The 22,458-nt window shown below is 45.2% G+C and overlaps 1 protein-coding gene across 5 annotated transcripts in view; it reads right to left on the reverse strand.

The window, feature by feature from the left end:
- The window catches only part of SPECC1 (sperm antigen with calponin homology and coiled-coil domains 1), a 286,429-nt gene that overhangs the window by 43,986 nt on the left and 219,985 nt on the right, over nucleotides 1-22,458 (reverse strand). For all 5 annotated transcript variants that reach the window (XM_043583241.1, XM_043583239.1, XM_043583240.1 and 2 more), the window contains 2 exons: nucleotides 20,233-20,389; nucleotides 15,640-15,742 (listed from right to left, as the gene is read on the reverse strand). In XM_043583241.1, coding sequence (XP_043439176.1) covers nucleotides 15,640-15,742; nucleotides 20,233-20,389 — 260 coding nt within the window. The remainder of the gene's footprint in view (nucleotides 1-15,639; nucleotides 15,743-20,232; nucleotides 20,390-22,458) is intronic.

Genomic DNA, 22,458 nt, shown 5'->3' on the forward strand with positions numbered 1-22,458 from the left:
GATCTCACAGTTGGGGAGTTCGAAGCCCCGCTTCGGGCTCTGTACTGACAGCTCAGAGCCTGGAGCCTGCTTCGGATTCTGTGTCTCCTTCTCTCTCTGCTCCTTCCCTGCTCATACTGTCTCTCTCTCAAAAATAAATAAACATTATAAAGTCGAAAAACAACTAAAGCACCTGGAATGGATTCAGATGGAAATTCAGATCGAATGTGGCAAGGAACTTTAAGGTCTATCAACAGGACACTAGATAAAGTATTGCTTATGCATATAAGGAAAATCCATGCAGGTGCTACAAATAATAAAATAGCTGTATATGTGCTAACAGAAGGATGACCACAACACATAAACTGGAAGCACTCATCACCTATCAACGTATGATTCTATTTTTTATAAACTTTCAATACATGTATTTGTATATTCGAGGCAGTGGTTCTCAACCAGAGACGATCTTTCCCCTCCCTCCCCTGGTGGGGGACATTTGTCAATATCTGGTGACATTTTTGATTGTCTCAGCCGGGAGAGTACAATGGCATCTAGTGGGTAGAGGCCAAGGATACAGCTAAAATCCTACAATGCACAGGACAGCCCCTACAACAAAGAATTATCTGGCCTAAAATATCAAAAGTACCAAGGCTGAGAAACCTCGATTTAAAGAAAAATATCAACCTGTTGTTAAAAACGATACTTTTAAGAGAGCAGAGTTGAACAACAGGGTAGGAATTATGTCACTATTTATACACAATATAACATTTAATCCCCCCCCCCAAGAATTAGCATTCATCTTTTTTTAATTGAAAAGATACATGTAAGGAATAAACCAAATAACACCATTTATTTCTAATAATAAAAGGAATAAATGCTTAGTGCAAATATTCAGAAAATACCCAAGTAAAAGAGATCAGTTATGATTCTTTTGTACGATCCTTTGTATGATCAGGTATAATCCTTTTGATCCTTAAGCAACAAAGTCCAACCGGAACTAATTTAAGAAAAGCGGAAATCTGTTCTAAGGATTTTAAGGTTTCACAGAAACTAAGGATATCTGAAAGGATGCCACTGAGCCTTGACAGGCACCTGGAATCAGGAGCCTGGAAGGTGCCACATCTCTGTTCTACTACCTGGCATTCTCCCCATGCATTTATTAAATTCTCCGTCTCTACAGAGGCTTCCTCCACTTCTTTCCTGGTCAGTGTGGCTGTGGGCGGGGTCTCCAAGACCACCTCCAGGTCAGGTTCAGTGACTGGCAAGGGGACTCAGAGCAATCAGGATGTAGCCACATTCCCAGGCCATTCACAGATTTACTACGATGCATGGGTTTATTGCCACGGAAGGATACAAAGCGAAATCAGCAAAGGTAAAAGCCACGTGAGGCGAAGTCTGGAGGAAACGAGGTGCAAGCTTTCAAGAGTCCTCTTCTGGTGGAGTCACAGGACGTGCTTAACTCCCCCAGCAATGACTTGTGACAACACACAGGAGGTGCTGTCCACCAAGGAGGCTCACTGGAGACTCAGGGTTTTCACTGGGGGCTGGTCACATGGGCGCCCTCTGCCTAGCACACAACAACAACTCCAGACTCCCCGCAGGAAGGCAGGTGCTGGGCAGAAACCACAGTGGTTTCTGAGCCTCTCTTATCAGTTCTGGGAACGGTGAGAAGTCTCCCAAAATCCAAGTTACCAGACGCAAATTAAGGGCTAACCTCGTAAGCAGCCTTTGCAGGCACAGCCATGGCAGGCCTGTTACGTTGGCTCTTCTCTGCACAGAGGTAAAAACATGGCGGCCGACAGCATGGAGTTCGTAGAGTAATCTTCCTCTTAGTTCTATTTCAAACTCCTGGGGAAAGGCTGACTGGCCTAGGTTAGGTTGGGTGCCCTCCCTTGGACCAGTCAGCAGTGATCACGGCTGCTTCTCTGTTATTCCTGTCAATGAAGGTGGAACAAGTCCCTCTCCATCTGCTGTGCAAACAATCTCACGGTATCTGTACAACACCCTTTAGGGTTTTGTTCAGAAAACAGTTTTTATTGCTTAAGATTTCCTATATCTGGGCACGCACACACAAATGAGAGTAGAAAGGGGAGCTTCTAGCCATGCTGGCTCATGAGATAAAACCCTGGGAAATATGGATTGCTGGGAGTTGAATGTATGTCCACCACAACCTGGGAAATAAAGCCTTTCATCTTCGTTATTCACACAGATTCTACTGTTGCCTCGGGTTGTAAGACAATGCCTGATGCCCTTTAAAACGTCCTCACAAATCACCATGTCTCATAAACAGCTGCATAAGCAGAGACACTGCGTGAAAAAAGGCCGTCAAAAGAGCAGAGGCCAATAATGACATTCGTCTTCCATGGAGAATCTATCTTTATAATGAAGTCAGGACAAGAACCACTTTGATGACAATAAATAAATCAAAGCATTGTAACGTTCTTTGAATTGCGCATGTAGCCCTCAAGAGACCTATCTCAAAAAAGAAAACAACAAACAGAGCTCCAAATGGCCTGATTATTTCACAGGCTGCTTGCTATTGGATGAGCATATGTTAGCGCTTGTCTGTGGGAACTCAGAGACAGAAAAACAGAAGTTGCCGGCAATGTGGGTGTTCTCTCCAGATGCAAAATGAGATTTGTTTTAGACAACACAGAGATTGCTTTTTTCTCCAACAGAGAAGAACATATAGCTCCTAGCTCATGGGTTAAAAACAGGTTCAAAGATATCTGTGCCTTCACGATCCCACAGCTATATCCCTCACTAGCTGAACTCTCGTGATACAAATTTGGAAACTGCACAGATTCAGATTAAGTTCTCAAGTAAGTCTCTCGTTATCGAACACTTGCTTCTTGCCATCTGAAATGCAAGAACCAAACGCGCGTTCAATAACAGAAGACACTTGTGTACCTCTGTCGCTAAGGAAGGGGTTAGCCAACTTCTGTAAAGGGCCAGATAGTAAATAATTTTGATTAGTATGTCATACAGCCAAAAGGGCTCTACGGTAACTACTCAACTCTGCAGTTTAGAACAAAAGCGGTTATGGGCAATATGTAAATGAATGGCTGTGACTGTGTTCCAATAAAACTTTACTTATAAAAACATGTGGTGGTGGGGCGCCTGGGTGGCTCAGTCAGTTAAGTGTCCGACTTCGGCTCAGGTCATGATCTCACGGTTCGTGAGTTCAAGCCCCGCGTCGGGCTCTGTGCTGATGGCTCAGAGCCTGGAGCCTGTTTCAGATTCTGTGTCTCCCTCTCTCTCTGACCCTCCCCCGTTCATGCTAGTCTCTCTCTGTCTCAAAAATAAATAAACGTTAAAAAACAAACAAACAAACAAACAAACAAACAAACAAACAAACATGTGGTGGGCTAGATTTGGCCCCTCAGTTGTTGTTGACATCACACCAATCTGAGTTTGAAGCTTAAATCTGGTATTACAGGATCAGACCTACATTATTACTACCCCAAATGGCAAAAGCTCTGATGATACAAAATGTTCACTTTACTTTTTTAAAATTAATTTATTTGTTTGGTGGGGGGCAGAGAGAGAAGAGAGAGAAGCCTAAGCATGGTTCATGGGTTTGAGCCCACGTCAGGCTCTGTGCTGACAGTGCAGACAGAGCCTGCTTGGGATTTTCTCTCTCTCTCTCTCTCTCTCTCTCTCTCTCTCTCTCTGTCCCTTCCCCTCTCTCTCGCTCTCTCTCAAAATAAAATAAACTTAAAAAAAAAAAAAAAAGATGTGCAGTGTTTTGTTTTTTTCATTGACTTGCTAACTGTCACATGGTTTTGAAATGACATGGGAGAGATGTGAATGGAACCAATCCTACCCTACAGCCCCCTCTCAGCTCAGCTCATTTTTTTATGCTGTAATTCCTCAGGTGTTCTTCCACTTAAAAACGTTTCTCAGAAAGGATCTGGTTTAATTATATATACATAATAAATATAATATAATAAATATAATAAAACCATATGGACTTTTTCCTCAGACTTTCACCCCCAAATTATATACGTTTGATACAAAGAATATATTAGGTTTATGAATCATAACAATAAAGTGAATATCTGAGTCCCACCTCCCATATAAAAACTAGAGTATGAATACCTTGCATCCATGTGTTTTACTGTATTCTTTTATTTTAATTTTTAATATACAAGGTAGTACTTGGATATGTTTTTTAAAATATATTTTTTCAATGTTTATTTTTGTTTTTTTTTTATTTAAAAAAAATTTTTTTTTCAACGTTTATTTATTTTTGGGACAGAGAGAGACAGAGCATGAATGGGGGAAGGGCAGAGAGAGAGGGAGACACAGAATTGGAAACAGGCTCCAGGCTCTGAGCCATCAGCCCAGAGCCCGACGCGGGGCTCGAACTCACAGACCGCGAGATCGTGACCTGGCTGAAGTCGGACGCTTAACCGACTGCGCCACCCAGGCGCCCCTGTTTATTTATTTTTGAAGGAGAGAGAGACAGAGCATGAGTAGGGGAGGGGCAGAGAGAGGAGACACAGAATTGGAAGCAGGTTCCAGGCTCTGAGCTGTCAGCACAGAGCCCCACGCGGGGCTCAAACTCATGAGCCATGAGATCATGACCTGAGCCGAAGTCGGACGCTTAACCAACTGAGCCACCCAGGCACCCACGGTAGTTTTTTGTTTGTTTGTTTGTTTGAATGTTTATCTTTGAGAGAGATGGAGAGACAGCATGAACAGGGGAAGGGCAGAGAGAGAGGGAGACACAGAATCCGAAGTAGGCTCCAGGTTCTGAGCTGTCAGCACAGAGCCCAACATGGGGCTCGAACTCATGAACTGCGAGCTCACGACTTGAGCCAAAGTCGGATGCTCAACAGACCGAGCCACCCAGGCGCTCGCCACGGGTAGGTTTTTTAAAGTTATATTTGATCAGATCTAAAATTTAAATTCCAGTTTCCTATGTACGCTTACCTATTCCTTACCAATCATCTCCCTGATGCCCCACTTAAGCTTTTCTTATTGCTACTTAAAAAATAAATAATAGCTTTATTGAGATATAATTCGCATACCATAAAGTTACCTTTTTGAAAATGTCCAATTCAGTAGCTTTTAGTATATTCACGAGGTTGTGTAAGAACCACTACTATCTAATTCTGGAACATTTTCATCAGTCCCAAAAGGAAGCCTGTGCCTAGTCACTCCCGATTCCCATCCCCACAACCCTGGCAACCACTAATCTGCTTTCTGACTCTATGAATTTGCCTACTCTGGACATTTCATATACACAGAATCTATGAGGGTTCTTTTTTTTTTTTTTTTTTTTGCATCTGGCTTCTTTCTTTAAAAAGATACAATCTTAAAAATAAATTTTTGTTAAAAATTTACATGCTCATTGTAGAAAATGAAACACTACGGGAAAGCATGAATAAATTTTAGTATTTAGCCAGAGATACTCACTGTTAACATTTATATAACATTTGTATAAATTTCTTTTGATAGAATTGGAATCATACCAGACAGACTTTTAGAATCTGATTTTTTACTTAATGTAGCATGCATATTTTTTCCAGTGCCTTTAAATATATTGCCCAAAGCATGATTTTAAAGGATTTATAATATTCCATTGTACACACATACTATAATCTATTTAATTGATTCATCTCGTCAGAAATTTGTATCACCTCCAGTTGTTTCAAAATGATTTTTTTTTAAAGTTTATTTATATATTATAAGAGAGAGAGAGCACAAGTAGGGGAGGAACAGAGAGAGAGAGAGAGAAAGAATCCCAAGCAGGCTCTGCACTGTCAGTGCAGAGCCCAACACGGGGCTCGAACTCACAAACCATGAGATCATGATCTGAGCCGAAATCCACAGTTGGACGCTTAACTAACTGAGCCACCCAGGCATCCTTTATAATGATTTTAAATAAATAAAACTATAATAAACTTGTTTTAAATTATATTTTCACAGGCACCCACAATTACTTCCTTGCAAGAAATACCTAGAAACATAATTTCTGTGTTAAAGGGCATACTGATTTTGAGATTCCTGATACACATTGCTACATCTCCCTCCCAAAAAGCACCATTCACCTACCCTCTCACCAGTGGTAGAGCTTATCACTTAAAAAAAGTCTTCCAATATGATAAGTCAAGAAATGGCATCTCCTTTAATTTGTATTTCTTTGATTGTAAGTCAGACTGAACAACACTTAGTTTAAAACATTTTTAAGATAGGGGTGCCTGGGTGGCTCAGTTGGTTGAGCATCTGACTTTGGCTCAGGTCATGAGCTCGTGGTTCATGAGTTCAAGCCCCACATCGGGCTCTGTGCTGACAGCTCAGAGCCTGGAGCCTGCTTCAGATTCTGTGTTTCCCTCTGTCTCTATCCCTCCCCACTTGCACTCTGTGTGTCTCTCGAAAATAAATTAAAAAAAATTTTTTAATTAAAAAAATTTTAAGATAATTTTTGGCTATTTGTAACTATTATGCCTGTTAGTGATTTATTTATTTATTTATTTATTCATTCATTCATTCATTCATTTATTTTTTAACTTACAGGGAGTTCATGATATTGAGCTCAAGGACCTGCAGCATTGAAGGCTGTCAGAGCCTGTGATACAGAGAAGGTATTCAAAACTCTAGGAAGACGAGATCATCACTGTAATTCCCTCGGGGACCAGGGAGGAATGCAAGGGAACACCCAGGACAAAGGTGTGTATGACTTGAGGTGTAACCACTGTGCCCCGGGGCACGGCAAAGGCCAAGCTACCATCCCCTCTTTTTGGGCCTAAACTCCCGTCCCCGTCCAGAGCCCCACTTCCGTTTGAAATGAACCCGTGACCCGCTCTCCACTCTGGCCCCGATCCACGCTGTACCTTGCCCACCACCATACCCAGCCTCGCACGGGCCTGCCTTCTGCCCCCACCCCTGTGCTGACTGTTCCCCCTGCCTGGGATTCCTTCTACGTCGTCTCCACAGGGCTGGCTCTTCCTGTCATTCTGGCCTGAAGGTACGCTCCCCTCCTCAGACAGGCCTTCCGAATCTGGAGTGCCCCCAGTCACCCCGCACTGTCCCGCTCCACACAACCCTTGTGCCCTCCGGCCCTGGCCCTTCTCTTCGCTGTCGGTCCCGCTTTGCTGTCTGTCTAGACCTGGCTGCTGAACGCAGTAGCCAGCAGGTGCTTGGTATATAGTTGCTGAGAATATGCACACAGGAATCAATGAGTTTGGTGACCCCCACACCTCCCAACCTTGGACTAAAACTAGTCTGATCATCCCTTGATCGATACTGACCTGTCTCAGGTCCTAGCTGGAAGTGTCCCCACAATGTTCTCCTAGAAACTGCCTCAAATCAAAACTGCTGGGAGCCCCCTCCCGCCCCCTGAGCTGCTGGCCTCAGCCCGATGTCACACGACTCCTGAGGTGACAGCGGTATCCAGGGCTTAACTACCCCTGCCCCTGCAGCCACAACCAGGTCCCAGGTGGTGCTCGGAGTCTCACCCCTCTGGCCTCAGTGCTTGTGAAGTGACATGAGAAGCCCCTCAAACTTCGCTCATTCTTGGTTAGAATTAAAAGATAAAATGTGAATCACAATGCTATGGAATGGGATGATTTGGGGAAAAAACACTCTTCCTTTTTTTTTTTTTTTTTAATAAAGTTTATTTATTTTGAGAGAGAGAGCATCTCAAGCAGGCTCAGCACTGTCAGCACGGAGGCCACGGTGGGGCTTGAACTCATGAACTGTGAGATCATGACCTGAGCCGAAATCAAAAGTCGAGCACTTAACCGACTGAACCACCCAGGCGCCCCGGGGAAAAAACAGTCTTGTCGACAACTTAATTTTCTTATTCAATTATGTTACTTAAATGGTCTTAGTAAAGATAAGGAAGAGGTGGTCCAAGGATATTTATACACCAGTGACTACAGACGCATTGTGAAGAAAAACGCTAGTCTGGAAAGGGCAAAGGTCTTATTTGAGTTTAAACCCATGGAGTTTCTGTTACTGTCAGAAAAGTTATTTTCTTCAGTTTCCTGAGGAGTGCGGAGCTCCCGGGGTTATTCAACTATTCATCAAAAGTTTCTGGTTAATCTCTCCGGAATCAAGCCTTTAACTATGAAGCATACTCTGGCAACAAAGCTTATGAAAGAGTTTACAGGAAATAGCATTTACTTACCAACCTATAGAATATGTTATCAGAAAATGGATGTTCACTGAAGCAGTAAATGAATTCAAGAGACTTGAGATAAATAACCCACTGTTCTCTCTCTCTCTCCCTCTTTACCTATTTGTGGGGTAGATTCATCTGGTTTGTCAGAAAGCTCTGGAATCATTAGGTCTATCCTTGTAGGGTTTGAAACAGCAGGGCCCCTAGCAAGTCCAAATCTAACTATGAAAGCTTGTTGTCCATGGTGTCTGTGGGCCAGCTGGGACTTCCTAGCACTAAGGCGGTTGGAGAGCTGAGGCCCTTCCAATACCCAGAGAACACCTTGAGGGGGGACGCCCTGGAGTCTACCAGCTGGGTGCTGGAGTGTCCTTTGTCATTTCTCTCTCTGTCCTGAAGCTCTAAGACCTCAGCTCGGCTAAGGATGGTCACTACCATCCCTTCACTGAGGGACCTGGCCTGTGACGCACTCTTGATACGTGTGTGGAATTCAGCCGTAAATCTCTGCAAAGTCCTCCCTCGTCCCTCCCAAGAAGCGTGACTAGGCACAGCCACCCCCATCTCTGCAAGTGGCGCCCTGGCTGTGTTCGCAGGGCCCTGCCATGCCCTGGCCAGTGTGGCCAACACTGGTGATTCAGCCAAGGTCACAGGGCAAATTTAAAAGGATGTGCTCTGCCAACACCCTAGGTCAACTCAGTCGGCTTGGGAAGGCCGGTTCTGTCCCAGGGCCTCCAAGGAGGAGCCCAGCTGCCACTGTGATGTCCAAAGCAGCGAACCCAGCTGGGCTCACCAGGACTTCTGACCCACAGCGTGGTGAGCTAATAGCTAAATCTGCAATAATTCACAGAAACAGAAAACTGAGAGCAGAGTGGCTGGAGTCAGGAGGTAACAGAGCATTCCAGAGTTTCTTCCTTAGGGTCAGATTACTTACTGTTCCTAAATGGTAAACCAGTGACATCTTTTCTTCTTCAAGCCATTGGCGTTATATTCTTGTTGTTCACATCCACCGTGTTCCTGGTTTTTTTTTTTTTTAATGTCTATTTATTTATTTTGAGAGAGAGAGAGACAGTGCACACACGCAAAGTGTGAGCGGGAGAGGGCCGGCGGGGAGAAAGAGAATCCCAAGCAGTCTCTGCACTATTAATTAGCACAGAGCCCAATGTGGGGCTCAATCCCACAAACCACAAGAACATGACGTGAGCTGAAATCAAGAGTGAATGCTTACCAGACCGAGTCACCCAGGCGCCCCTGTGTTTCTAATTTTTTTTACAACGCACAGGCTTTTGGCAAGTTGAGATCCAGAACCGTAAAGGGTTTTTTCATAGGCAGAGATGTGACTTTTCGATCCAAGGCTCTCAAGGCAGCCTGTGCCTCAGAACCACCCGAGGCCCGGGCCCCTGCTCGTGAGACTGTCATTCCGGAGATCTAGGGTCAGGCCCCGGCACAGATATTTCATAAAAGCTCCTCCGTGATTTGATGTGCAGTCAGCATTGAAACCAGGACTGGGCAGCAAAATTCTAAGACACCCTTATGATCTCTACTCCCCAGAGTTTCTCCTGTGATCACACTATGTCATGGAGCAAAAGGATCTGACAGATGTAATTAAGCTTGCTATCGAACTGGCCCTAAAACAGGGAGATTCTCTGAGTGGGCCTAACCTCATCACCTGAGGTTTTACTAAAACATTTTTTTGAATGTTTTATTTATTTTTGAGAGTGAGAGGACGAGCGGAAGAGGGACAGAGAGAGAGGGGAACAGAAGATCTGAAGCGGGCTCTGCACTGGCAGCAGCAAGTCCGACGCGGGGCTCGGACTCACGAACTGTGAGATCATGACCTGAGCCAATGTCGGATGTTCAGCCAACTAAGCCACCCGGGCGCCCCACCTGAGGTTTATTTACAGTAGAATTTTCCCCGCTGGAGACAGAAGTCAGAGATACAAAGTGGGAACAGGAGTGGGACGGGATGGCCACTGGGGCCCGAGGATGGAGGCGGCAACGTGGAAAGAATCTGGGCGGCCTCCACTTGCTGGTGTGACCCTGGGCTGAGAGCCAGCAAGGAAATGGGGCCCTCAATCTTACAAACACAGGGTACCGTCACCAACCTGAAAGACACGAGGGGTGGATTCTTCCCCAGAGCCTCCAAGGAGAACATCGCTCAACTGACACCTAGATTTCAAGTGACGTGGGACTGGGCTTCTTTCTGACTTTTATGAACTATGAGCTCCTAGGCAGGTGTTTTAAGTCCCTGAGTCTGTGGTAATTTGTCACACAGCAAAAGAAAACGACACCGGAGACTTTCAAAGCAATAAAAATAATTGGCCGTTTCCAGCCAAACTATTTTCAAATTATATTTCCCGTAGGAGTGAACTTGAATATCATTTTACATATTTCTTGCTACTGTAACAGCACTCTAATGTTTTAATTTGACACTCGGAATCTGAGGCCTTTAAAACCTTAAAACAGCCTGTTAAAACATGCTACATGTTATGGATTCTAGCTTTTTTTCTTTTAATGCTTATTTATTTTTGAGAGAGAGAAAAAGAGAGAGAGACAGAACACAAGCAGGGGAGGGGCCGAGAGAGAGGGAGACAAAGAATCCAAAGCAGGCTGCAGGCTCCAGGCTCCGAGCTGTCAGCATAGAGCCTGACGCGGGGCTTGAACCCAGGAACTGTGAGATCATGACCTGAGCTGAAGTCAGAAACTTAACTGACTGAGCCACCCAGGCGCCCCTAGCTTTTGAGAGGTAGGGAAGCTATGGGTAATCCCTACCTGTGCCTTCAGCCAAATAAATCACCAGTGTTGGCCACACTGGCCGGGTATGGCAGGGCTCTGGGAACACACCCACGGTGCCACCTTCAGAGGTATGGGGTGGCTGTGCCTAGTCACTCTTCTTGGGAGGAACGAGGACTTTGCAGATTTATGGCTGAATTCCATACATTTTTCAGAGTGGCCAGGTCCCTCAACTAAAGGATGGCAGTGACCATCCTTAGCCGAGCTGAGGTCTGAGGGCTTCAGGACAGGGAGAGAAATGACAAAGGACACTCCAGCACAAACTGGTTGATTTCACAACTGCAAGGTGGCCCCCATGGTGTTTTCTGGGTATCGGTAGGACCTCAGCGCTCCAACGCTTTAGTGCTAGAAAGTCCCGGTCTCCATACTGCCATCAGTCAGGGACCTCTCTCAGCTCCGGATGTGCCCCCTTCCACTTCAGACCCACTGATGGTGCACTGAGTCCTTGTGATGCTTCAGAAGAAACTCCTGGATTTTAAAGGGTTCATGTGTTAGGTCTACCCAGATAACCCCCTTTTGCCCTATGTACACAGGAGATTATTTAAGGGTGAGGATCCCTGGGGGTCATTCTTAGAATTCTGCCTATCACACCCACCATCTTGTGTTCTGGCCCCTTCGGAATCCCTTCCGGTAATTACATGAGAGATGAAAATTTCCCTGTCATAACCCAAATGAGAGAATTGAAAGCAGATTTTAAAAAAGAGACGTAGGGTTCTATGTGTCAGGTCTATCCTTGGCTGGGGTTGGAGAGCGATTTGCAGGGGCTTCCTGGAAGCCTGACTTTAAACAAACAATTCCAAGGAAATCTGGGTTGAGTAGATCATCTAGAAAGGTCTCCTCTTTGCTGAGAGCCACTTAAAGCTCGGGGTGGGCCTCACTTTGGACAGAGTGCATGCCTGTGTTTTTCCACTTGACCTCAGTCCTGGGGCTACTCAAGACATCTGAAAGCTGAACCTGAGGGCTCGGCCGCAGGTCTGAGCTGCTGTTCTAACTTTTCACTGCTGTCACGCCATGTTACTTAAGTTCCAATGGACACAGTCGTGACAGCGATGATGTCCTCATTCTGACCTTCCAAGCCTACTACCTGGGATGAGATAAACCCTGATGAAAACACGCAAGTCCTTGCCTTCCTCAGGCGAGGTGAGCCACTGCTCAAATGTCACCTCCCCGACCTTCATATGTCACTGGTGTCCACACACCCAGTGATCCCAGTTCCCCTGCCCCGAATTTTCTCCACAGTACATAACACCTTCCAATATAGCAGGTACTGTACTTTAAGGTTTTTTTTTTTTTTTTAACATTTATTCAGTTTTGAGAGAGAGGGAGAGAGAGAGAGAGAGAGAGAGAGAGAAAGAGAAGCAGAGCACAAGTGGGGGAGAGGCAGAGAAGAGAGGGAGACACAGAATCTGACGCAGGCTACAGGCTCTGAGCTGTGAGCACAGACCCCGATGCGGGGCTTGAACTCACTGACCGCGAGATCATGACCTGAGCCGAAGTCAGACGCCCAACCGACGGAGCCACCCAGGTGCCCCTCAGGTATTATACTTCTTAAATTTTAATTGTCACTCCTCATGTGGGTGGAAGCTCCATGAGGGCAGAGATTCTGTTTCATTCCCTGCTGATTTCCCAGCACCTAAAATATTACGGGGCCCCAAACAGGGCCCCTCAATGAAGATTCATTGAATTAATATATGCAGAGTTTGGACATAATCTATCCGTGCTATACTTCGGTGGGCTAAACAGGAAGTTCTTTTAAGTTGAAATGCACATGGCTACTGTTTTTTCGTTTTTGTTTTTTTTAAACTGAGCCATCTGAATTTTCTACAGTTTATTTTTGGCTTCCTGAGTCGGAGAAGACAAGCTTTAGAAGGCTTAAGAGGCGTCTCAGACAAACAGGTCTAGACAAAGGATATTTTGTGAGGAGTAAATAAATCAGACACATATGATTTATGTTTCCCTCTAAACTTACGGAGATTTAACGATGAATGAAAATTACTCTTCAGGCAGAATGACCTTTGGGCTTCATCAAGCGTAAAATGCTTGGAAAACTAGTTCAAGATGTACACAAGACAAAACAAAAAATCACCACAGCAGGACATACTATTCTCATTCTTATGATGGGAAAGGTCTTATTGTATAATCCCTCCCTGCAACCTAATTATAACGGCATTAGGTGCCCAAGGACCAATTCCTTCTGGAAATCTGAATTGTCTTTTTGTATCCATCTAGTATTTCCCTCCATCCATTTCTGTGAGGTGGGGACGTGACAGTGCCATCAAGCGTCAGTGGCCGCGTGCGGCTCGGCCACGGCCAGGACTCTGTTCCTGGCTTTTGTCAGCTTCGGTCTTCTGTTACCGTTCCTACTCCCCCTACCCTAAAGCCTCCCGGGATCACTTTCTCTCCCCTACTCCTCATGCTCTTCCATTTCCCCGGCAGTGTGGCTGACATGCCGAGGGGTGCTGTCATTGGGGTGGCTTTCCTTTATGGGGTGGTTTCAAGCCCTGGAAGGGGCCGACGCAGAGTGTGCAGAGAGCAGCTGAAAGATGAAACGATGCATGGGAAGCCAGCTTTTCCCCTGGGAGTCTCCATTACTGGTCATTAATTAGACTAATCTTTTGCTTTTGCTTTTTGGCGGAAAATGGGGGGAAGAAAGGTAACCTCAAAGACACAAAACGCTTACGTCCTTGGGTGGAGTCTGATTTAAAGACCCGTGGTTGTTGCTATTAGAAAGACAATCCCAGCCCTGCTGCTGCTTAACCATCTGGGCTGGCTCTTGGCCAAGGCCTTGTTTTCTTGCTTGTTTCTTTCTTTATTTATCCCCGCTACCCTCAAAGCTTAAGATGGGGGAGGGAGTGTTGTGGTGCTAGCAGCTTCAAAATTTTTAGCAAAGTGGGGTAAAGGTATACGAAGGTGGGGCCTGAGTGGGGAGAAGGCAGGAGAAGGCTATTTTATTTTTATTTTAAAAAATTATTTACGTCATCTCTGCACCCAACGTGGGGCTCAAACTCATGATCCCATGATCAAGAGTCACAAGCTCTACCGACCGAGGCACCCAGGCACCCTGGAGATGACAATTTTAAAGAGGATGGCTATTTAATGGGAAAGGTAACACAATCCGATATGTACAAGAAAACACTGGAGAATATTTTCATGTCCTTGGAATAAAGATTTCTGCAACAAGATGCAAAAAGCACCGACCACTGGGAAAAGACTGACACACTAGACTTAATTAAAATTAAAAACTTTGTTCAACAAAAAGGTGAAAATTCAAGCCACCCGGGGAGGAGATATTTGCAATACATCTATCTGACAAAGGACGGGTATCCAGAACATATAAAGAGCTCCTGAAAGTAACAAGGGAAAGAAAGACCATCTGATTTAAAAATGGGCGAGACACCCGAAGGGCACATCCCCAAATGGACTACCCAAATGTCCAGTCAGCATACGGAAAAGTTCTCAGCCTCACTGGCCGGCAGGGAAGTGCAAACCCCAACCGCAATCAGACACTAGTACACGCTGATCCAAAGACTGGGACAACGCAGAAAAACGGGTCTCTCATCATTTGCTGGCGGGAGGTAAACAGCACAACTGCTTTAGAAATCTGTTTGGCACTCTCAACTGTGCTTGGATATATGCATCCCCGATGGCCCAATAATCCCATTTCTGGGCGTAGGCCCAGAAAGAACGAGCGCATGTGTGTTCCGAGAGACACACACAAGAACACGCCCACACTATTGCAAGAGCCCTGAACTGGAAATAACTCATCGGTCCGGCAATGATAGAACGGATAAGTAAATAACGGTACGATCACACAAAAGGTTCCAAAGGGTAAAGAGAATGACGAACTACAGCTGGGGTAAGCCTTAGTAACTTAATACTGTATGAGAAAAGCCAGATGCAGGTATCGTAGTGTTTGACTGCGTTTATGTACAGTTCAAGTGCAGGCAAAACTACTCTAGCATTTAGGGATGCCTGCTTTTTGTTGAAAGCTATGAGGAATAAAACTGAGGACAAGAGTTATCTTTGGGAGTGGTGAGGGGCTACGATTAGAAAGTCATAAGAATTTTGGGGAACCGGCGATGCTCCATTTCTGGATGTGAGTGGTGACTGCGTGGGTTTTCACCTCATAATCATCCATGAAACTATCACTTATACTCGAGGTATTTTTATCTTTATATACGGTATTTCACAATTAACAAAGCTTACACTTTTAGATCGGGTGTCACTTCCTTGTGTAACCTTCCCAGAAAACAAATACCGTCCTGATAAACTTGAAACTTGAAGTTTGCAACTTGAAACTACATGCAAACAACTCTCCAAGTAACAGAGAAATGCTGAAGACATTCTAAGCGGGGCGTTCGTATCAATCAGGAAAAGGTGCCTCCTTCGGGAAGATGGTGCAGCAAACGCGGTCTGTCTGGACTGAAGCAGCCTGTTGGGTGCACTGCTTGCAGGGTTTGTATGTCCTCTGAGCAAAGAGAAAGGTGCCCCTTCCCACAGGAGATGCACACCTGGGTTGAGGTACATGGTTCGTTGGGTAGAGCACAGACTGGCTCTCAGTCCCACTCCCCTCTTTGGGCACCACAGCAAACCCCACTACCTGGCGGCCCCTCCCCCAGAGAAGAGGAGGACAAGAGTTCTACGCACACCGGCCCGTCCAAGCCATATGCGTGCCCAGAACAAACCCTGGCAAAGGCCTGCCGCCCAGAGCCGGGTGGAAGCCGGTCGACACGGTCGCTTACCGCATAGCCTTCCGTCTTCTTCTGACACCATTTCAGGAGAGCGTTGCGCTTGGAGCCGCCATATTCCCGGGCCAAGGCAGCCAGGGGGTCTCTTCTCTCCACACTAGTTAGAAAGAAGAGCACGTGGTAAGGAGAAGAGGCTGATTTTTAGGACCCTCAAGTAGGCAAGAAACAAATAACTAGACTATAGAGCAAAAGTCTAGGTCTCTCCAGTGAGATGCGTCTTTATTATGTCATGCCAGTCATACGAATGATACGTCTTCATTATGTCTCACGATATGAAGGAAGAATTAAATTGTACTGCTTGGCTGTCAGAAGTCTGGAAACAGGTTGATTTTCGTTTTCGGTTGTTTTTAAATCCATCTGTTGTTCCATTCATCTAGCCCTTTAGCTATTAAGTACAGTATCATGTTAATTAAAGACGCTAGAAAACTATTCTACGTGTTCCAAGGCTACACCTATACCTACGTAACCTATGAAAGGTGGGCTGAAAGGCCATTTAAAACCACTAGATTGGCTGCTTATGGAGAGGTGATAGGAATGGAGATAAAAGGGGAAAATCAGTCAAAACTACTCAAAAGAGGGGCTTTGCACACTCCAAAAGTGATACTCCCCAGTTTGTGAGATACTAACTCATTTCTGAGCACCTGTTTAGCCAAAGGAAGTGATTTTACTAAATAATATAACAGCACTCTGAGAGCAAGACTTCAGGCACCCTCTTCTCAATTTTTATTTTTTTTAATTTGTAAAGAAAAATATTTTTTTTAACATTTATTTATTTTTGAGAGAGATAGAGCACAAGCAGGGGAGGAACAGAGAGAGAGGGAGACGCAGAATCCAAAGCAGGCTCCAGGGTCCGAGCCGTCAGCACAGAGCCCGACGTGGGGCTCAAACTCATGGACCGTGAGATCATGACCTGAGCTCAAGTCAGCCACCTAACCAACTGTGCCACCCAGGCACCCCTCAATTTTTAACAGATGCCTATGTTACTTTAAAAGAAATTTTTTAAATGTTTATTTTTGAGAGAGAGAGAACAAGTGGGGGAGGGGCACAAAGAGAGGGGAACAGAGGATCCAAAGTAGGCTCTGTGCCAACAGCGAAGAGCTCAGCAGTGGGCTCGAAACTCACGAACCGTGAGATCACAACCTGGGCTGAAGTTGGACACTTAACCCGCTGAGCCACCGAGGCGCCCCTTGGCACTTTTTTATACTAGAAAATAATTGGAAACAATCAGATGCACATCATCAGGAAAATTAGTGAACAGAGGTACAGTCATACAAAGGAATACTATACAGCAATAAAAGCCAACGAACTGAGATGTACGCGATGACTTGAGTGCACAGCAGGAACAATTTTGAATTTAAAAAAAAAGAGAAAAGCACTGTATGTTCCCATTTATACAGAAGTTTAAATGAGAACTTAAATAATGTATTGTTTATATTGTTTGGGGGTGCAAGCGTACGTGGTGAAACTGGAAAGGGAAGCAGAGGACGACATACAAAACAGTCAGGACAGTGGTGATCTTGGGGCGGGGCAGGGAGGCGAGGCCAGCGCAGAGGGGCTGGCAGGAGATTTCAATGGTAATAATAATTTTCTCTTCCTTATACTGGAAGGTTGATATCCAGGTGCACTGTTGTTCTTTATACCTTACACGTATCTTATTATTATTGTTTTGTATCATTCTGATACTTAATGAAAATACTTTAAAATATTTTTAAGGAAGAATGTAATGATTCCAGACCTCAGCAATCCGAATTAGGGTAGAGATGGTAAGAAAACTTCATAAACTTGCATTAAAATTTTGCTGGTGCCATCTGATGCCTGGTTTTTCTTGTACCTGGCATCATCTGTAAACTCATATCCGTGAGTTTCCGTGGTCAGAGTCGCGAAGAGCCTATGATGTTACAGTGACGTGGCCTGTGTTTACTAAAGCCACGTCTTACTTTGTCATTTAGAGCTGAATTTGTAGGTCTGACAAATGAGGAAAGACAAATGAGGAAGGTTGGGAGAAGAGTTTCTGTAAAGGCGGACAACTAAAACATTTACTGGACAATTTTCTTTGAAAAGATAAAGTTAACTAGATGTGGTGCCTGCTCCAAATTAATATCAATGGGATGAAAACTTCCAAAAGAAATTAATTTCTATCCTGTCATTCGTCTCAGTGATGTGAATACAAAAATAAAACAACACAGTGATTTCCACTAATTTAATCTTTCACGATGAAGGGTATCACATCAACAGCACACACACATAGCCTTTTCTTTTTTTTTTTCTTTAAAAAAAAAATTTTTTTTTCAACGTTTTTATTTATTTTTGGGACAGAGAGAGACAGAGCATGAACGGGGGAGGGGCAGAGAGAGAGGGAGACACAGAATCGGAAACAGGCTCCAGGCTCTGAGCCATCATCAGCCCAGAGCCCGACGCGGGGCTCGAACTCACGGACCACGAGATCGTGACCTGGCTGAAGTCGGACGCTTAACTGACTGCGCCACCCCGGCGCCCCACATAGCCTTTTCTGTACACATTTGTGGCATAAAGAAAAGAGCCATTTCAGAGTAGCACTAATTCTGGTCCTTAAAAACAAGATTTGGGGGGTGGCTGGGTGGCTCAGTCAGTTGAGCCTCCGAGTCTATGAGTTTGAGGCCTGCTTTAGGCTCTGTGCTGGCAGCTCGGAGCCTGGAGCCTGCTTCAGATTGTGTGTCTCCCTCTCTCTCTGCCCCTTCCTTGCTTGCTCTCTCTCTCTCTCTCAGAAATAAATAAACATTTTAAAAAGCTAAAAAAAAAAAAAGTTCTGATCATTTAAATCTCCTGTGCAGAAACAAGACTAATGTGTAATATCTGGGGCTTTAAGTTAAACCTCTGAAAAGATGACTTCATCTATTTGGGTGCAAATATAGGCCACACCCAAAGGTATGACAAGAGCTGAACTTATTCAGACTTTTATAAAATCCTATTGTAACACACATAATGCTGTAGTTATGATGTTTGCTAAAAAGCCATTACTACTAAAGTGCCCTGTTTTGTGTACTCATCTATCTACGTACTCATAAGCACTGACTGAATGAAATGTTGTGCGTGTAACACAACACAGGGGGCTGGGAGAGACATCAAAGTGTGAGACGAGGTATTCACCATCTACTAAAGTGCAACGTACGAGCACCTGGGTGGCTCAGTCGGTGGGGAGTCCGACTTCGGCTCAGGTCATGATCTCACGGGTCGTGAGTTTGAGCCCCGCATCAGGCTCTGTGCTGACAGCTCAGAGCCTGGAGCCTGCTTCAGATTCTGTCTCTCTCTCTCTGTCCCTCCCCAGCTTACACTCTGTCTCTCTGTCTCTCTCTCTCTCAAAAATAAACATTAAAAAAATAAACATAGTGCAGCCTTCAATGGGGACAAAGGCACACACACCACACCACAGTGGATTAAATACCCAAATGAGGTTAAGACACCAAAGGCAGAGAAAGGGGGTATCGACGCTACCAGGGTAGTTTGCTTGGCTTTGAAGGAGAAGGACTTAGGGGAGTATGAAAGGGACAGAAGGAAGACAATTCAGGCCAGAGCCTCGCGAGCAGTCAGCAATGCATGTGTTAGCGGCAAAGGCTGAGAATAAAACAGGCTCTGACCGAGCGGAGGGCAGGGACACGCTAGCACGTGAGCAGGGTGAGACTAAGCTGCAGAGAACCAGAATAAGGAGCGAGGGTGGAAGAGTGCATGACGAGTCACGGGAGGTTTCTGACAAGGTCTGCACGGGACGCGCTCGGTGTTCTAGAGGATGACTCTACGTGGGGAAGCAGCGAGCGGCTAGAGGGCAGGGAGGTTTGCCGTGGCCTGGGTGAGCAGGGGCACAGAGCAGGGAGGAAGTGGCAGAGGTATGAGCAAAGACAGGTTTTTGGTGACCACCCCCGCAGTCTCTGTCCCCCCTCCACCACCCACCCCCCCCATCACCACTAACGGGCTCTTTCGACACTGACTTCAAAATGCCCCTCCAGTCCTTCCGACATGCCACTGTTTACTGAACCACTGCTCGCACTCAGAAACAACAGAAACAAGAGGCCACAAACCTAGTGGTTCCCCACTGCTTTACCGAAATGAGTACAGACCTCTAGCCTTGGCAATGAAGATCATTCACAATGTGAGTCCAACCTGTCTTTCCGGTGGTGATGCCCTAACCACCTATCTGCCTCCTGGCCAATCCTGACGTTGATGGTGTGTGTGCCAGGGCCCCTGCCCTCATGCGGCCCGCAGTCCAGTCTAACCAAACTAAACCACCGCCAGTTCCCTGAACTTCCAGCAGAGCCTCAAGGTGACGCCTGCAGGACCCCTGTGGCAGAAACGCTGCCTCCTCACTCCCGACTTCCTCATCCAACTAACAACTCCCCACGTAGTCTGCTTATACTTCTTTTTCTACAGCTCTTATTTCACTCCGCACCGTCCTGCTGTGCAGTGCCCTCCTCTCTTGCTGAAGGCAGGTGATGAGTCTGGGTCCTTTTCATTCAGGAAATATACGTAAGAAGGAAACTGACCAGAGGGGATAAAATGGAAGGAAGAACACAAGGTCATCAGCCCAGTGCTTTCTCACTGATTCAAATGCGATACCTGAGTTTGCTGTGTGGTTTCAAGCCCCCCGTGGAAGCGCTCAGCAGCCTCGTGTTCCCGAAGCCCAGAGAAGGGGGTCTGCTCAGAGACTCGAGCGAGGGGCTCTTGCGGAGGTAAGGGTCCGGTTTCAGGTCCTCACCCCTTCCCTTTAGAAGATCTGTGTGAACAACAACATAATCACCTACTCCTGAAGAAGAGAAATCTGGTCACCACGCTTTCTTCTCAAGTACCATATAATTCTCATCTTATTCTCAAGTACAAATATATATAACAGATATAGATTTGTAGATACAGTTTCCGATTAAGTAATAAAAATGCAAATAGGGACATAGTGTTTTCTAGAAAGGATTCTCCAGGCAGGACTGACTACAAGACTCATAGAGACTGTTGACAAATTAGCCTCTTCTTCAAGAATTATGATGAATTTCAAGATGGCACCCGTGGAACACTGAACTGAAGCCCTTCCAAGAGCTCTGCACGGGTCACACGCCCACAAAACCAGCCCTGCCCCCAAGTAAAGCACTTTGTTTTAATCAGTGGGCATCTGAGAGAGAGAGAGAGAGAGAGAGAGAGAGAGCTGGTAGGTAGGTGCCCAGTGGGATTTTCAAGTCACAGGTGGCAGCAGGCAAAAAGCTGATTACTTTTCCAAGAATTGATAACTATTTTGCAAGAAAACAAGCCATTCCAGTCATAGGGTCTGGCTTGCTTACAAATAAGCAAAAATAATTCTTTAAAGGCTCCTCTCTGCTGTTATATTAGAAACCAAAACACGTTGATGAAACAGGCTGGATCGTCCCGATGATGTTTCTTAAAGGACCACAAAGGTATAGAATGGGAGGAAAATTTGAGATGGTCTGGTCTGTAGTTAACGGGGGCAACGGCACAGAACTCAGTGATTTGCTCAGTGCCACACGACAGGCCTCTGTGACCAGGCTAAGCCCATGGTCGCCTCCTGTGACACCACAGTCACGGAAGAAAACAATACTTGTACAGCTAAGAGCCACCAATTATGGGTAGTAAAGTGGGGAGTGAGGCTAATTAGCCTGGAAGAGCAGAGGGAAAACAGTGCTTACATCACTGAAGAAAACAACAAAAACAACGCATTAATCCCACTTTGGCAGCTTTTGATGACCTCAGTCTTGGCAAGGCTGGGTTGAATGCAAGCAACTTTTACCATGTAATCCTTTTTTAGTATGGTAAATAGAATCATCCGGGTAGACAGGTGCCTGGTGGGCGAAAAGAGCGGCTGCTGACAATGAACTGTTTACTTCAGGGCAAGAGCCAGTATGGCTTTGGCGTCAGTATTTATCTTGTCAATTAAACAAATGGTTTCTTGACACAAAAGGAAAAAAGAAAAAAAATTTTTTTTTTTTTAATAGGCCTCACGCCCAGTGCAGAGCCCAACACAGGGCTTGAATTCATGACTCTGAGATTAAGACCTGAGTGGAGATCAAGAGTCAGACGCTTAACTGACTGAGCCACCCCGGCTCCCCACCAAAGGAAATTTTAAAATGGGAGGAACAGAGAAGACAAATGTTATGACCTAAAGCTCACCTAGTACATTTAAAAATGGTTAAGATGGTAACTTTTATGTTATAGGTATTATATAATCAACTTATTCCTTATTTTCCACTATATGGCAAGTGTAGGAACTTAAATCGGGTGGGTTTCCAATACCCTGTTTTGGCCTCCCTCCATTTCTCTAGTTTGCAGAGAAATAATGACCTGTTCTACTGGACTCACTTACCCTTTGTTTTTTCTTATTCTCCTGCCCTTAGACACCATTTTCTTCTTCTTCCTTGAGGTCATTACCAAGTCCTATAGTTATTTCAGAAATAACTATGTTAAGAATGAACCTAATGGTGTTTGACCATGATCTAAAAGAAGAACAGCTAGAATTCCTTTAGATTCGCGCCGTGTTACAGAAGTTTTGTCTGATGCTTAGCAACACGGGACTTCTATCTATGCAATCTAGATTTCTGGCTTTCTGGCCTTCCTGTTAGGCACCAGCAAATAATTCATTTAGTGTTTGCGTTCTTTTTTATCTTTGTTGTTTCCTCACAACAGTGACCACAGAATCATACACATAAATTTCTAGGGTAAATACTCAGGACAAGCTTAACATTCTGCTAATGCCTCTTTGTTCTGACAGGCGAACTGATTCCAAGAGACCAGACGTTAGAGTGGTAACAGCCAACACTTCCACAGCACCCACCCCACACCCGG

The sequence above is a fragment of the Prionailurus bengalensis genome, chromosome E1, assembly GCF_016509475.1.
Source record: "Prionailurus bengalensis isolate Pbe53 chromosome E1, Fcat_Pben_1.1_paternal_pri, whole genome shotgun sequence".
Lineage (NCBI taxonomy): Eukaryota > Metazoa > Chordata > Mammalia > Carnivora > Felidae > Prionailurus > Prionailurus bengalensis.